General features: G+C 47.8%; 1 protein-coding gene across 3 annotated transcripts in view; it reads left to right on the top strand.

Moving 5' to 3' along the window:
- The window catches only part of LOC144604541 (DEP domain-containing mTOR-interacting protein-like), a 56,407-nt gene that overhangs the window by 15,470 nt on the left and 23,969 nt on the right, over window positions 1-16,968 (top strand). For 2 of the 3 annotated variants that reach the window (XM_078419073.1, XM_078419075.1), the window contains exons 3-6: window positions 6,151-6,274; window positions 11,097-11,275; window positions 13,228-13,410; window positions 14,873-15,013. In XM_078419073.1, coding sequence (XP_078275199.1) covers window positions 6,151-6,274; window positions 11,097-11,275; window positions 13,228-13,410; window positions 14,873-15,013 — 627 coding nt within the window. The remainder of the gene's footprint in view (window positions 1-6,150; window positions 6,275-11,096; window positions 11,276-13,227; window positions 13,411-14,872; window positions 15,014-16,968) is intronic. The other variant, XM_078419074.1, reaches the window with a different exon arrangement.

Below are 16,968 nucleotides of genomic sequence, written 5' to 3'. Positions count from 1 at the left end.
CTCGCTCCTCTCTTCTACCACCCCCCCACTACCCCGATCTACTCCCCCCCCCGATCCAATCCACTACCCCTTCAAGGTTTCCTCTCCATTCTATCCCACTATCCTGTCTCCGTACTCTGAAATTCATTCAATCAACCAGATTGATTCCTGGGATGGCAGGACTTTCATATGAAGAAAGACTGGGTAGACTCGGCTTGTACTCGCTGGAATTTAGAAGATTGAGGGGGGATCTTATAGAAACGTACAAAATTCTTAAGGGGTTGGACAGGCTAGATGCGGGAAGATTGTTCCCGATGTTGGGGAAGTCCAGAACAAGGGGTCACAGTTTAAGGATAAGGGGGAAGTCTTTTAGGACCGAGATGAGAAAGTTTTTTTTCACACAGAGAGTGGTGAATCTGTGGAATTCTCTGCCACAGAAGGTAGTTGAGGCCAGTTCATTGGCTATATTTAAGAGGGAGTTAGATGTGGCCCTTGTGGCTAAAGGGATCAGGGGGTATGGAGAGAAGGCAGGTACGGGATACTGAGTTGGATGATTAGCCATGATCATATTGAATGGCGGTGCAGGCTCGAAGGGCCGAATGGCCTACTCCTGCACCTATTTTCTGTGTTTCTATGTTTCTATTTCCCTCCTCATGTGCAGGGGATTGTGGAGTAACCTTGGCCCTGGGGAATGCATGGGTTAAGAGTAGTGGGGGCTGAGAACTGGGAGACAGGGATGTGGATTGTTCCTGTGTGGTGACAGGGAACCGCAAACAAAGCCGCAAAGTAGAGGCACGGATCGCAGCAGTGACTGAGTTTTAGAAACATCATTGATGATGTCATAGCGTGCATCCATCCTTGTAACTGAAAATTGGATCTACTGTCAACCAAGTTAGACTTGTGGATAATCATTTTAATCTGTCCTCAAGACCTGGTTTGTTACCTAATTAAGTCTTTCTGGAAAGTCCATTCTGTAATCAAGACTCACTTTGGAGTGCAGGGGACCTTCTACAACATCGGCCATTTTCTATGGAGTGGCCATCGGTGGTTGCGTCGGCCATTTTCTATGGAGTGGTCTGCTGGAGCAGCAGCATCTCAGCGGTGGAAGGGAAAAGACTCGACAAGCTGGTCAGGAAGACCAGCTCTGTCCTGGGTTGCCCCCTCGACTCAGTGCAGACGGTGGGAGAGAGGAGGATGATGGCAAAGCTAACATCGCTGCTGGACAACGACTCCCACCCCATGCAGGACACTGTCACTGCACTGAGTAGCTCCTTCAGTGACAGACTCCTTCACCCCAAGTGCGTGAAGGAGAGATATAGGAGGTCCTTCCTTCCCGCTGCTGTGAGACTGCACAACCAGCACTGCTCCCAGCAGACCAGTCAACAGTGACAGCTAAGAACACACAGAAAACTGATGACAAATGATGTATCTTTTATTTATAGTGTAAGAAAATAACTGCAGATGCTGGTACAAATCGAAGGTTTTTATTCACAAAATGCTGGAGTAACTCAGCAGGTCAGGCAGCATCTCAGGAGAGAAGGAATGGGTGACGTTTCGGGTCGAGACCCGAGTCTGAAGAAGGGTCTCGACCCAGAACGTCACCCATTCCTTCTCTCCTGAGATGCTGACTGACCTGCTGAGTTACTCCAGCATTTTGTGAATAAATATATTTTATTTATAATGAATGATCTCTTGATCTCTTGCTATCCACTTTGCTGCTGTAACACTGTAAATTTCCCCGGTGTGGGACGAATAAAGGAATATATTATTACTGTTAATCAAGTTTCCGTTCAATCTTGTCAGCGTAGTGTAAACGCTGTACCAAAGTCGTGCGCAGGAGATCAGCTTTTACTGGTCTCTGGGTGAGCACCAGGTTTAGTAAATCGCCCGTTACTTTCAGCACCAACTCCGCGTGGCCTTTCCATTCGCTCCTACGGATCTCATGCCCAAGAGTAATTAAACAGGCAAAGCTATGAGGTTCCACAGCCAAAGTCAGGAGGTTTGTGGGTCCCACCTCTCACTGGAGACCTGTCACCTTTCATTAATCGGACTTTGTCAGACTTCAATGTTATATCTGTAACACCAAAGACGTACAGGTATGTAGGTTAATTGGCTTGGTAAATGTTTAAAAAAAATTGTCCCTAGTGGGTGTAGGATAGTGTTAGTGTGCGGGGATCGCTGGGCGGCGCGGACCCGGTGGGCCGAAGGGCCTGTTTCCGCGCTGTATCTCTAAACCTAAATCTAAAACAAAAATCCAAATCTGTGCACTAAATGTCGTACGTTAACTCCTTTAACAGTGCACTGTGGAAGATAGTATTCACGTGTCGTCTTTTGTTTCTGACTGGATAGCACGGAAATAAAAACTTTTTACTGTCCCTCTGCGCACGTGACAATAATAAACAAGACTGAACTGAACTCATGGTCCATTACATTGCCGAAACCACAGTACCATTCCCCATGTCCTCAAGACAAATCTGTACCTTTCATTAGCAACTTACTGAATTTATAACACTGTATAATCTGTGTTAAGATCTTGCCAACTCTTGCACTGAAAATATGTTGTCCGCATCTATCATTACTGCATGGTCCGATCAATGAAAACAGAACGTTCCTGTTCCTGTCTGGTGGTAATGCAGTCACATATTAAATTCCACCTTCATATCTCCCTCTGTATTTGCGTGTGGGAGCATTGTAGAATTGTGACATTTTGTCCTGAATTAAGATTACCAAAGCATAAATGACTGAAGACTGTGGTGCAAAGCATCGATGTCATTCACCACATGATCTCAGAAGTACTTACTGTTTACAACATTTGTAATTATTAATAGAGTGTAATTCAATGTCACCTTCTATGTAGGTTAATGGGACACGTGACGATTGGGGTGGACTCAGGAGGAAAGCAAGGGCATTGGGGAGTGGTGTTTTTTACAATTAGATGTTTCCTACACCGCTTAGCACAATACAAGGGCAGGTTGAAAACCTAGAAGCAAAGGCTTCGAGAAACGCCTGCATTTCACACGATGAAAGAATGGGTCGACTGGGCTTGTATTCACTGGAATCTAGAAGGATGAGACGGGATCTTATTGAAACATATAAAATTCTTAAAGGATTGGATAGGCTAGGTGCAGGAAAAATGTTCCCCATGTTGGGGGAGTCCAGAACCAGGGGGGGTCACGGTTTAAGAATAAGGGGTAGGCCATTTCGGACTGAGATGAGGAGAATCTTTTTCACCCAGAGAATTGTGAATCTGTGGAATTCTCTGCCACAGAAGGCAGTGGAGGCCAATTCACCAGAATCAAAGGATATGGGGAGAAAGCAGGAACGGGGTACTGATTTTGGATGATCAACCTTGATCATATTGAATGGCGGTGCTGGCTCGAAGGGCCGAATGGCTGACTCCTGCGTCTATTTTCTATGTTTCCCCCTCCTCCCTTCTCTCCCCCCACCCCTCCCTCCCTCCCACCCCAGTCGTCCTGCCAGTTCCACTGTTCACATCCTTGTATCCCTCTTGTTATCACACCTTCCCCAGCCAAAAATGGGCCATTGTGGGCTCCACCCTTCCTGAGCTCATCTGTTGCCGGCCCTGATTTGTTCTGACCTTTTCTCACCTCTAGTTTATTTTCCACCCCCCCCCCCACTCCCCCCACCTGTACTTTCAGGCTGAAGAAGGGTTCTTACCCGAAACAGGTGTCAGTGGCTATGGGGAGAAGGCAGGAGAATGGGGTTGGGGAGGGAGAGATAGATCAGCCATGAGTGAATGGCGGAGTAGACTTGATGGGCCGAACGGCTGAATTCTACGACTATCCCTTCTGACCTGATGAAACGTCACCTGTTGTTTTCCTCCAGAGATGCTGCCTGACCCACCGAGTTTTGTGCCTGATTGAATTCCTGCATTATTTTTCTGCTCTTAAAATTGATAGATGGAAAATTGTTCAAGTCGAGAATCAACTGGTCTGAACCATCCCTCTCTGTGTGTTCTACTTGTGTCAAACTTTGGACAGGGAGAGCAGAGTTGCGAAATGCATTTTAAATGTATTCTAAGGCTGGATTGATGCCACTGACAAACCATGTGGGGATATTTTTAACCTCAGCCAAGCACTCTGTTACATCTAGCTGTGCGGTTTTTCATAACTGCAAGCCTTTAACTGTTTCACAAAATGCTGGAGTAACTCAGCAGGTCAGGCAGCATCTCAGGAGAGAAGGAATGGGTGACGTTTCGGGGCAAAACGTCACCCATTCCTTCTCTCCTGAGATGCTGCCTGACCTGCTGAGTTACTCCAGCATTTTGTGAAATAAATACCTTCGATTTGTACCAGCATCTGCTGTTATTTTCTTACACAGCCTTTAATTATGATAAGCTTACAATAAGGAGAAAGGGATATTTTTTAAATATTTCACTGGTCAACAAAGTTACTGTTGCAACAATATATAAAGAGGGCCAAGAGTGTTTTATTGTCATGTGTCCCAAACAGAACAATTTATACTGGGCGGCACGGTGGCGCAGCGGGTAGAGCTGCTGCCTCACAGCGCCGGAGACCCGGGTTCGATCCCGACTACGGGCGCTGTCTGAATGGAGTTTGTACGTTCTCCCCGTAACCTGCGTGGGTTTTCTCCGGGAGCTCTAGTTTCCTCTCACACTCCAAAGACCTACAGGTTTGTAGGTTAATTGGCTTGGTAGTAAAATTGTAAGTTGCCTGCTCTTAAAATTAATAGATCGAAAATTATTCAAGTCGAGAATCAACTGGTCTGACCCCTCCCTCTCTACGTGTTCTGATGTGTTAAACTTTGGACAGGGAGAGCAGAGTTGTGAATAGTGTTAGGGTGAATAGTGTTAGAGAGAATAGTATTAGTGTGCGGGGATCGCTGGTCGGCACGGACTCGGTGGGCCGAAGGGCCTGTTTCCACTCTGTATCTCTCAACTAAAACTAAACGAAACTATTTCAAACATGAAGGAAGGGGGGTCTGACTGAGAGGACCCTAGTCACCGATGGCCAAGGAAGGTCTTGGGGCCTGTTGGTAAGTTCTGGCGATGAGGCATTTTGCCAGATGAATTGGCTAGTCTGCTCAGAGAAGCAGCCCCCAGGAATCATCGAGTCCAGAATAACCATAACATCTACAGATGCACCATTGAAAGCACGCATCACAGCTTGGTTGTGGAACAGATCCATCCAGGACCGCAAGAAATCGCAGCGAATTGTGGGCGCAGCCCAGACCGTAACACACAAACAGGTCTCGACCTGAAACGTCACCCATTCCTTCTCTCCAGAGATGCTGCCTGTCCCGCTGAGTTACTCCAGCTTTTTGTGTCTATCTTCGGTTTAAACCAGCGTCTGCAGTTCCTTCCCCCCTTCCATTGACTCCATTTATACCTCGCGCTGCCTCGGCAAGGCCAGCAGCATAATCAAGGACCAGTCGCACCCTGGCCACTCCCTCTTCTCCCCTCTCCCATCAGGCAAAAAAAGGTACAGAAGTGTGAAAACGCACACCTCCAGATTCAGGTACAGTGTCTTCCCAGCTATTATCAGGAAACTGAACCATCCCACCACAACCAGAGAGCAGTGCTGAACTACTATCTACCTCATTGGTGACCCTCGGACTATCCTTGACCGGACGTTGCTGGCTTCACCTTGCACTAAACGTTATTCCCTTATCATATTTTTTTTAATTCATATTTCAGATACAGCACGGAAACAGGCCTTTTCGGCCCACCAAGTCCGCGCCGCCCAGCGATCCCCGCACATTAACACTATCCTACACACACTAGGGACAATTTTTACATTTACCCAGTCAATTAACCTACATACCTGTACGTCTTTGGAGTGTGGGAGGAAACCGAAGATCTCTGAGAAAACCCACGCAGGTCACGGGGAGAACGTACAAACTCCTTACAGTACAGCTCCCGTAGTCAGGATCGAACCTGAGTCTCCGGCGCTGCATTCGCTGTAAAGCAGCAACTCTACCATTGCGCCAACGTGCCATGCCGTTATCATGTTTCTGTACACTGTAAATGGCTCGATTGTAATCGTGTATTGTCTTTCCGCTGACTGGAGAGCACGCAACAAAAGCTTTTCACTGTACCTCAGTACACGTGACAATAAATAAACTGGACTAATCAATAACCACATTTCTGCAGTAATACTAAGCAATGAAAAAAATATCTTCTCTTTGCAGTTTGCGATGGACATTCAGAATTCAAGGATGCAAAACTTCTCTACAGGTTCCGAAAAGACGACGGAACTTTTCCCTTGAGTGAGGAAGTGAAGATGTCCATGAGAGGTCAAAGCTTGTATGAAAAGTGAGTTCCCAATAAAATCCTCAGTTATAGACTCGAAGCTCAGTTTGAAGGGCCTTCATTACTCTTCACCCTTCATTGGCCGCCTGGTGGCGCAGCGGTAGAGTTGCTGCCTCACAGCGCCAGAGACCCGGGTTCGATCCTGACTATGGGTGCTGCCTGTACAGAGTTTGAACGTTCTCCCCGTGACCTGCGTGGGTTTCCACTGAGATCTTCTGTTTCCTCCCACACTCCTAAGGCATACAGGTTAATTGGCTTGGTATAAATGTAAAAACAAAATTGTCCCTAGTGTGTGTAGGATAGTGTTAGTGTGTAGGGATCGCTGGTCGGTGTGGACTCGGTGGGCCGAAGGGCCTGTTTCTGTGCTGTATCCCTAAACTAGAGTAAACTAAAATGTTTTACTCTCAGAATCCTCTGTATTTTATACTAAAAGTGTTCACTTTTAAACTAAAGTTATTAACGTTTTCAATTTTAGTTAAGTTGATCGTTCTCAAAACATTGAGTTGGAAGCCTGTGGCCTCAAATTAGCCAGTAACTTGACCACGAAAGAAGATAGGACATACAAGAACACGTCCTTCTGCCCACGAGATAGCCCAGCTGTTGGCGGTTGTGCAGCAGAAAACAGAAACAGAAACAATGTCTTTGCCGAAAATGATGCCAAGATGCACTCTTATCTGCCTGCACTTTGATCCATATCCCTCCATTTCCATGTGCCTCTCCAAAAGTTTCCTAAGTGCTATTGAGGGCGTGCAGCGTAGGTTTACTAGGTTAATTCCCGGAATGGCGGGACTGTCATATGTTGAAAGACTGGAGCGACTAGGCTTGTATACACTGGAATTTAGGATGAGAGGAGATCTTATCGAAACGTATAAGATTATTAAGGGGTTGGACACATTAGAGGCAGGAAACATGTTCCCAATGTTGGGGGAGTCCAGAACAAGGGGCCACAGTTTAAGAATAAGGGGTAGGCCATTTAGAACTGAGATGAGGAAAAACTTTTTCAGTCAGAGAGTTGTGAATCAGTGGAATTCTCTGCCTCAGAAGGCAGTGGAGGCCAGTTCAATGAATGCATTCAAGAGAGAGCTAGATAGAGTTCTTAAGGATAGCGGAGTCAGGGGGTATGGGGAGAAGGCAGGAACGGGGTTCTGATTGAGAATGATCAGCCATGATCACATTGAATGGCGGTGCTGGCTCGAAGGGCCGAATGGCCTCCTCCTGCACCTATTGTCTATTGTCTAAATGCCACCATCGTCTCTGCCTCAACCACAACCTCCAGCACTCATCATCCTCTGTATTTAAAAAAATCCCTGCTGATCTCCCTTAAACCTTGCCCCTCTCACCTTAAAGCTATGCCCTCTGGTATTTGACATTTCTAACCAGGGAAAAAGGCTTGGACTATCTACCCTTTCTATGCCTCTCATCATTTTATATACATCTATCAGGAAGGATGTGGAAACTTTGGAAAGGATGCAATGGCAGTTCACCACCATGCTGCCTACATTAGAGGCCATTAGCTACAAGGGAGAGTTTGGACAAACTTGCATTGTTTTCTGTGGACCATCTGTGGATAGGAGCAGAATTAGGCCATTCGGCCCATCAAGTCTACTCCGCCATTCAATCATGGCTGATCTATCTCTCCCTCCTAACCCCATTCTCCTGTCTTCTCCCCATAACCCCTGACACCCGTACTAATCAAGAATCTATCTGTCTCTGCCTTAAAATTATCCATTGACTTAGCCTCCACAGCCTTCAGTGGCAATGAATTCCACAGTTTTACCACCCTCTGACTAAAGGAATTCTTCCTCATCTCCTTCCTAAAGGAACGTCCATTAATTCTCAAAAGTTTCAAATGTCTTTTATTGTCACGTGTACCAATTAAGGTACAGTGATATTTGAAGTACCATACAGCCATACTAAAAAAAAGCAACAAGACACACAACTACATAAAAGTTACCATAAACATCCACCACAGTGGATTCCCCACATTCCTCACTGTGATGGAAGGCAATAAAGTTCAATCTTCTTCCCTCTTTATCCTCCCGCGGTCGGGGCAGTTGAACCATCTGTCGGGGCGATCGAAGCTCAATAGACAATAGGTGCAGGAGGAGGCCATTCGGCCCTTCGAGCCAGCACCACCATTCAATGTGATCATGGCTGATCATTCTCAATCAGTACCCCGTTCCTGCCTTCTCCCCATACCCCCTGACTCCGCTATCCTTAAGAGCTCTATCTAGCTCTCTCTTGAATGCTTTCAGAGAATTGGCCTCCACTGCCTTCTGAGGCAGAGAATTCCACAGATTTACAACTCTCTGACTGAAAACGTTTTTCCTCATCTCCATTCTAAATGGCCTACCCCTTATTCTTAAACTGTGGCCCCTGGTTCTAGACTCCCCCAACATTGGGAACATGTTTCCTGCCTCTAACGTGTCCAACCCCTTAATAATCTTATATGTTTCGATAAGATCCCCTCTCATCCTTCTAAATTCCAGTGTATACAAGCCTAGCCGCTCCAGCCTTTCAACATATGACAGTCCCGCCATTCCGGGAATTAACCTAGTAAACCTACGCTGCACACCCTCAATAGCAAGAATATCCATCCTCAAATTTGGAGACCACCGACTCTCCCACCAGTGGAAACATCCTCTCCACATCCACTCTATCCAGGCTAAGCAGAAGTTGAGAGGATATCTAATAGAAGTGTACAGAATTGTATGCCAGTGATGGGGCAGCATCCAATGTAGAGGTGCTGTTACATAGGGGCATAGAGCCGTGTAGCACAGAAACCATGCCATACAAGTTGGCATCTTGGCCTGCTCCCATTTGTTTGCATTCGGCCCATAACCCTTTGATCCTTTTATGACCATCTATCTGCCCAGATGTCCAAACATCTCATGATGTCCCAAGTTATTGGAAGCAGGTAAGGAATATCACCAACTTATCTCTGTCCCAGACTAAATTCAGCCGCTTCACCTGCTCCCTTGAGACTTTAGAGATACAGTGCGGAAAGAGGCCCTTCGGCCCACCGAGTCCGCGCCGACCAGCGATCACCCTGCACCCTGGCACTACCCTACACAGCAGGGACAATTAGCGATTTTTGCAGAAGCCAATTAACCTCCAAACCTGCACATCTTTGGAGTGCGGGAGGAAACGGGAACTCTCGGGGAAAACCCACGCAGGTCACGGGGAGAACGTGCAAACTCCGTGCCGACAGCACCCATAGTCAGGATCGAACCCGGGTCTCGGGCGCTGTAAGGCAGCAACTCTACCGCTGCGCCACCGTGCTGTCTACCGTGTCCCCTTGTGTTTGCCTCTTGTCCCCACAGGTTGGCTGCATTTTGCTGCCAGAATCAGCATGTTACAGGTTCAAATCCCCTTCCAGGATCAGTGCATGGAAACAGGCCCTTCAGCCCACCGAGACCACGCCAACCATCAAGCACCCACGCACACTAACTCTGCACAGTAATTTAGCCATAGAGTTGTACAGCCCAGAAACAACCCAGAGACCAACTGCCTGAAGTTTGCCTGCAGCTTTGCCCTGGATTGTGTCTGGTGAACCTGCACTAGCTTGCACAGATCGCTCTGGGGAAATACTCATTTAATTCAGTGGCAAAGTCAATCGCAGGATTGGGCAACTCAGTGCTGCCTGGAAATTCTGGCCCATGCTGTTATCATGCAATATCTGTGCAGTGCAGAGACACGAGAGCTGGTTCAGACTGACATAGAGATTTCTATTGGCAAACACTACTGTGGAAGTTGCTGAACTTGTTTTGAGCTAGGTGCTTCAAGGTAAGGCTTGAGTGTGAGCCAAAAGACCAGGGAGTCTAATCTAAGAAGTACTTATCGAAGGCACTGGTTTGGAACTAACGTTCATGCCCATTTTAGAAAATGTTCTGGACATTCCTAGTTCTGGTTTAGTTTTGAGAATCAACATGGAGACAGGGCCTTGGGCCCACTGAGTCAACACTGACTATCGATCACCTGGTATGAGGGGTGGCACGGTGGCGCAGCGGTAGAGTTGCTGCCTTACAGCGCCAGAGACCTGGGTTCAATTATGACTATGGGTGCTGACTATATGGAGTTTGCACGTTCTTCTTGTGACCGCGAGGGTTTTCTCCGGGTGCTCCGGTTTCCTCCCACTTTCCAAAGACAGGCAGGTTTGTAGGTCAACTGGCTACTGTAAATCGTCCCTGGTGTGTAAGGCAGAACCAGCACATGGGTGATCGCAGATCTGTGGGGACTCGGAGGGCCAAAGGGCCTGTTTCCACGCTGTATCTCTAAAACTATCATCGACCATCACACTCGTTCTATGTCATCCACTCATGACACACTAGGGGCAAGTTACAGAGGCCAATTAACCGAACAAGTTTGTAGGAAGAAAGAAATGCAGATGCTGGTTTAAACCGAAGGTAGACACAGAATGCTGGAGTAACTCAGCGGGTCAGGCAGCATCTCTGGAGAGAAGGAATGGGTGACGTTTTGGGTTGAGACCCTTCTTCGGACTGATGTCAGGGGAGGGGGCGGGACTAAGTCCCCTGACATCAGTCTGAAGAAGGGTCTCAACCCGAAACGTCACCCATTCCTTCTCTCCCGAGGTGCTGCCTGACCCACTGAGTTACTCCAGCATTGTGTGTCTACCTAGAAGTTTGCATGTCTTTGAGATGGGGAGGGGGTGGGGGGGGGGACCCAAGTGGTCACAGGGGGAACGAGCAAAGTTGGTCAGGATGGAAGTTGGTCAGGATGCACCGGAGGTCAGGATGGAACCCGGGTCCCGCCCGCTGTGATGTGATCGTATACATCTCTGCACAATTGTCCATCCCTCTCACAGGCTCATTAACTCTGACAACACCATCATGAAGCTGCAAGAGGAAAATGGCGCCAAATATCACCGCAGCGTCTCCGGCTGCGATATGGTCGACTGGCTGATGAAGGAAGGCGAGGCTTCCTCAAGGAAAGAAGCAGTGGAGTTATGCCGAAGACAACTCGAGCACGGAATCATCCAACATGGTGAGAACCCAGTGGTCACTGTTGTCCAAATATTATTTCTATCTATTAGTTTAGTTTAGAGATACAGCGCGGAAACAGGCCCTTCGGCCCACCGGGTCCGCGCCGACCTGCTATTCCCGCACATTAACACTATCCTACACCCGCCCACACAGATGTGCGGCACGGTGGCGTAGCGGTAGAGTTGCTGCCTTACAGCGAATGCAGCGCCGGAGACTCAGGTCTGATCCTGACTACGGGCGCCGTCTGTACGGAGTTTGTACGTTCTCCCCGTGACCTGCATGGGTTTTCTCCGAGATCTTTAGTTTCCTCCCACACTCCAAAGACGTACAGGTAATGTAGGTTAATTGACTGGGTAAAATGTAAAAATTGTCCCTAGTGTGTGTAGGATAGTGTTAATGTGCGGGGATCGCTGGGCGGCGCGGACTCGGTGGGCCGAAGGGCCTGTTTCCGCGCTGTATCTCTAAATCTAAATCTAAACCCACTAGAGACAATTTTTACATTTACCAAGCCGATTATCCTACATACCTGCACGTCTTTGGAGTGTGGGAGGAAACCGAAGATCTCGGAGAAAACCCACGCAGGTCATGGGGAGAACGTACAAACTCTGTACAGACAGCACCCGCAGTCGGGATGGAACCCGGGTCTCCGGCGCTGCATTCGCTGTAAGGCAGCAACTCTACCGCTGTTAAATATAATGAGGTCATGCATTTGCGTACGTTGCCTTTATATTTCAAGAGACACGATTCAATTGTGTTTAATCATCACAGTTTGTAACTCCCCCTTCGATCTACCTGTTGCACCTGAGTTTGGCTTGGTTGTATTTAGGTATGATGTTATCTGATGTATTGAATAGCATGCTCTCGGACAAATCCCCAAACAAAGCTTCCCTCTGTGTCTCGGTACACGTGACAATAATAATCAATCTAATCCTAAACAGGAAAGCAAACCTATAAGAATTTTCCCCACCCCCTTCCCCTGTGCTCTACCTAGACTCGCGCCCTTCTCTCCCCTCCCCTCCCCTTCCCCCACCCACATTCCTTCCTCTGGCTTCACAATTCGCGACTCTTCAATCCTCTTCTCACACACATTCTTTGTCGTCTCTGGCCTTTGCCCAACCATCTACCTATCAAACGCCCGTCTCTTCTTGTTCACCAAGTGATAGGTGTTGTTCACTTATTATCTCTCTTGCTTAGTCCTGCCAGTCATCTCTTACTAGCTTTCTCCTCCCTCCCCTCCCCTCCCCCCCCCCTTACAATCAGTCTGAAGGAGGGTCCCGATCCAGAACGTCACCCATCCATGTTCTCCAGAGATACTTCCTGGCTTGCTGGGTTCATCCAGCACTTTACGCCTTTTCTTTGCAAACCAGCATCTGCAGTTCCTTCTTTACGACAATAAAATGTCCATTTCGTTGAACGGGGTGGATTGCAATACGGCCTTGGGGGAGGGGCAGCACGGTGGCGCAGCGCTGGAGTTGCTGCCTGACAGCGCCGGAGACCCGAGTTCAATCCTGACTACGGGCGCCGTCTGTACGGAGTTTGTACGTTCTCCCCGTGACCTCCGTGGGTTTTCTCCGAGATCTTCGGTTTCCTCCCACACTCCAAAGACGTACAGGTATGTAGGTTAATTGGCTTGGTAAATATAAAAATTGTCCCTGGTGTGTGAGGAATAGCGTTAGTGTGCGGTGATCGCTGGTCGGCGCGGACCCGGTGGGCCGAAGGGCCTGTTTCCGCGCTGTATCTCTAAACTAAACTAAACTGGTCTCAACCCGAAATATCACCCTTTCCTTCTCTCCAGAGATGCCTCTTGTCCCACTGCGTTGAGTTACTCCAGCGTTTTGTGTCTATCTAAACTAGACTAAAGGCAGATCCAATGCCTTCACGCTGATAGTTGTTGTATACTCCGATGATGAGGTCTCTAATGACGATTAAGAGCGTGCTTTGTTTGCCCTGCAGTCTCGAACCGCCACCACTTTTCCGACAGTAACTTGCTCTACCACTTCCGGATCAACTTCCGCCGAAGACGGCGCGTGACCGAGCTCCTGAACGAGAACGCGTGGACGGAGCAGGAGTCCAACGACAGCCCCTTCTGCCTGCGGAAACTCAACCCGGAGCAGGACGGCTCCAGCTTCCTCTCAGGTGCACCAGCGTTCAACTCGTGCACACTCGCGCAACATGTCCGCACGGAGTCTCCACCCTCTCCCCACCCCCGCCTGTGGTTTTCTCCGGGTGCTCCGGTTTCCTCCCGCATCTACCTCATTGGTGACCCCCAGACAATCGTCCCACCACAACCAGAGAGCAGTGCTGAACTACTATCTACCTATTTGATGACCCTCGGACTATCCTTGACCAGACTCTGCTGGCTTTACCTTGCACTAAACGTTATTCCCTTATCATGTAGCCAAACACTGTAAATGGCTCGATTGTAACCATGTGCTGTCTTTCTGCTGACTAGTTAGCACGCAACAAAAGCTTTTCACTGTACCTCGGTACACTGTACAAGTGACAATGACCTAAACTGAACGTTCCAAAGATGTGCAGGTTAATTGGCTTCTGTAGATTGTCCATGGTGTGTAGGATAATGTTTGTGCGCAGGGATCGCTGGTTGGCATGGTGACTGTGTGGGCCAAAGAGCCTGTTTCCGTGCTGTATCTCTAAAGTAAACTAAACTAAACTGAACTAAATTAAACTAACCTAAAATGTACATGAATTGGACATGTGTTGCTACTTTGTGTTACTTGCTTACTCTTAGTTTAGAGACACAGCATTGAAATAGGCCCATCAGCCCACCGAGTCCATGCCGATCATAGCTCACTCCATACACTAGTTGTATTTTACACCTTAGGGACAGTTTACAGAGGCCACTGAACCCACAAACATGCACGTCGCTGGAACGTGGGAGGAAACCGGAGAACCCGGAGAAAACCCACGCAGGTCACGGCAAGAACATGCAAACTCCATACACATAACACCCGTAGTCAGGATCGAACCCAGCGTAGGTTTACTAGGTTAATTCCCGGAATGGCGGGACTATCATACGTTGAAAGACTGGAGCGACTAGGCTTGTATACACTGGAATTTAGAAGGATGAGAAGAGATCTTATCGAAACGTATAAGATTATTAAGGGGTTAGACACGTTAGAGGCAGGAAACATGTTCCCAATGTTGGGGGAGTCCAGAACAAGGGGCCACAGTTTAAGAATAAGGGGTAGGCCATTTAGAACTGAGATGAGGAAAAACTTTTTCAGTCAGAGAGTTGTGAATCTGTGGAATTCTCTGCCTCAGAAGGCAGTGGAGGCCAATTCTCTGAATGCATTCAAGAGAGAGCTATATAGAGCTCTTGAGGATAGCGGAGTCAGGGGGTATGGGGAGAAGGCAGGAACGGGGTACCGATTGAGAATGATCAGCCATGATCACATTGAATGGCGATGCTGGCTCAAAGGGCCGAATGGCCTCCTCCTGCACCTATTGTCTATTGTCTCTGGCGCTGTAAAGGCAGCAACTCTACCGCTGCGCCACCGTGCCGCCGATGCAGTTAGTTTGGTGATAAAGGATGGCCGATGTGGTGAGGGCCTAACTCGCTTGTTGTTTGGATTTCCAGTGCAAACCAACAAAGAGATAAAGGTGGTATCCGCCGTGCGTCGAAGCAGCCTGACTCCCGTTGTCACGGGAACCACCACCTTTTACATCGCAGGCCCAAGCCTTACCCGTGAGCCTTCAGTGGAGTGCAACCCGAAATCAGGTTGGAGCAAGCGACTTTGAGTAATGTGTGCACTTTTAATTTAATTAATAATCAGTAGACCAGAAACAAGCCGCGCATGCATTGCTAAATTTGGACGGCAATTCTCCATTCATTGTTTGTGTTTAGTTTAGTTTAGGGATACAGCTTGGAACCAGGCTCTTCGGCCCACCGAGTCCGCGCCGACCAGTGACTACCTCGTACACTATTTTCTCCAGTGGAGAAAGATAACTGGGTTGTGAGTTTAGCTCAAGGCATATCATCCCCTGCCACCACGACATTCTCCTCCTCAAACTCTGCTGAGTTTATTTGTTGAGATCCTCACGGTCAAAGATGGCTCGTTCATTGTAGGGTCCAAGGCACAATTACAGGTTCAAAGCCACCAAGTGCTGCTATCACCCCAGTCATAGAGTCATGGAGTCTTACAGCGTGGAAACAGGTCCCTCCGCATAAAGATCATGAGAATGATCAGCCATGATCACATTGAATGGCGGTGCTGGCTCTAAGGGCCGAATGGCCTCCTCCTGCACCTATTGTCTATTGTTTATTGTCATAGAGTTTTAGAGTGTGGAAACAAGCCCTTCGGCATAGAGTCTTACAGCGTCTATTGTCTATAACAGGGCCTTTGGCATAGTCTTACAGCATGGAAACAGAGCATTCAGCATAGAGTCTTACAGCGTGGAAACAATCCCTTACAGCGTCTATTGTCTATAACAGGGCCTTTGGCATAGTCTTACAGCATGGAAACAGAGCATTCAGCATAGAGTCTTACAGCGTGGAAACAGGCCCTTGGGCAAAGAGTCTTAGAGTGTGGAAACAGGCCCTACTTGCCCACACTGGCCAACAGTCTTTCGTTCATTGGTCCTTGTCCTTCTGATGTACTCTTGTCAGAACTCCACCGGGTGATAGCTGGAAGGTTAATGGGTGTTGGCAATCGGCAGGCTTGTGCCTGTCCTTCGCTGTTTGTTCTGGCTGGGCGGGCTGGTTGTCATGGTAACCAGACTGATGGTGGGTGAGCTGTTTAACAGTCCTTGCTTGTGACAAGTGTTGAGGACCCGTGCTTGGACGATCACACGATGCTGATGATGACGGGTGCTGTCTGTACGGAGTTTGCACGTTCTCCCCGTGACCTGCGTGGGTTTTGACCGGGAGCTCTGGTTTCCTCCCGCACTGCAAAGACGTATAGGTTTGTTGGCGAATTGGCTTCATAAAATTGTAAATTGTCTCAGGTGTGTGTAGGATAGTGTAAGCAAAGATACTAGAGGAACAAGATGGACCACTCCGATGAAATCGCCTATACTGAAGTGGAGTACGCAAAGGCGCCATTTTAGTAAGCAAAATCCACCGTTCGCTATGCCTCTCGCAGTGTAATCAGTGTTTTGGGGGATCAGTATTCGTGATGATACCATAAAAATGCAGAATATATCTCATCTATCAATTCACAGATTTTTGTTATTTTCCTTTTAAAATGTTTCTGCAAGTTTCTGCCTACCAAAATGGCGCCTTGGCGTACTACAGTTTTTAGGGTCGAGTGGTCTATCTTGTTCCTCTAGTATCTTTGAGTGTAAGTGTGCGATGATCGCTGGCCGGCGCGGACTCGGTGGGCCGAAGGGCCTGTTTCCCCACTGTATGTCTAAAGTCTACAAATGTTTAAACATTTATGACTTGTGATAAAATGGCTACCTGGATCACACCAGACAGAGGCTGGAGGTGAGAGGGAGATGAACAAGGACAGGGCTGTCTAATAAATTATTATTTCTGGTAAAAGCCAACTCCCCAACTCCAAAATGACCTGCAGCCACTTATTAACGACTAAGGCGTAAATGATCACAAGTTTGTTTCAATGCAAAATAGTAATTTTCTGAAAACTTCCTGTTAATAAATAGCCATAAAATATTTCACAAACCATTGACCATCTAAGTAAATAACAAAACTTCCACAGTATTCACAGCTCAAAC

The sequence above is a fragment of the Rhinoraja longicauda genome, chromosome 22 (assembly GCF_053455715.1).
Source record: "Rhinoraja longicauda isolate Sanriku21f chromosome 22, sRhiLon1.1, whole genome shotgun sequence".
NCBI classification, from domain to species: Eukaryota; Metazoa; Chordata; class Chondrichthyes; order Rajiformes; family Arhynchobatidae; genus Rhinoraja; species Rhinoraja longicauda.
The sequence above is the reverse complement of the archived record's forward strand: the minus strand, read 5'-3'. Positions and strand labels throughout refer to the sequence as shown.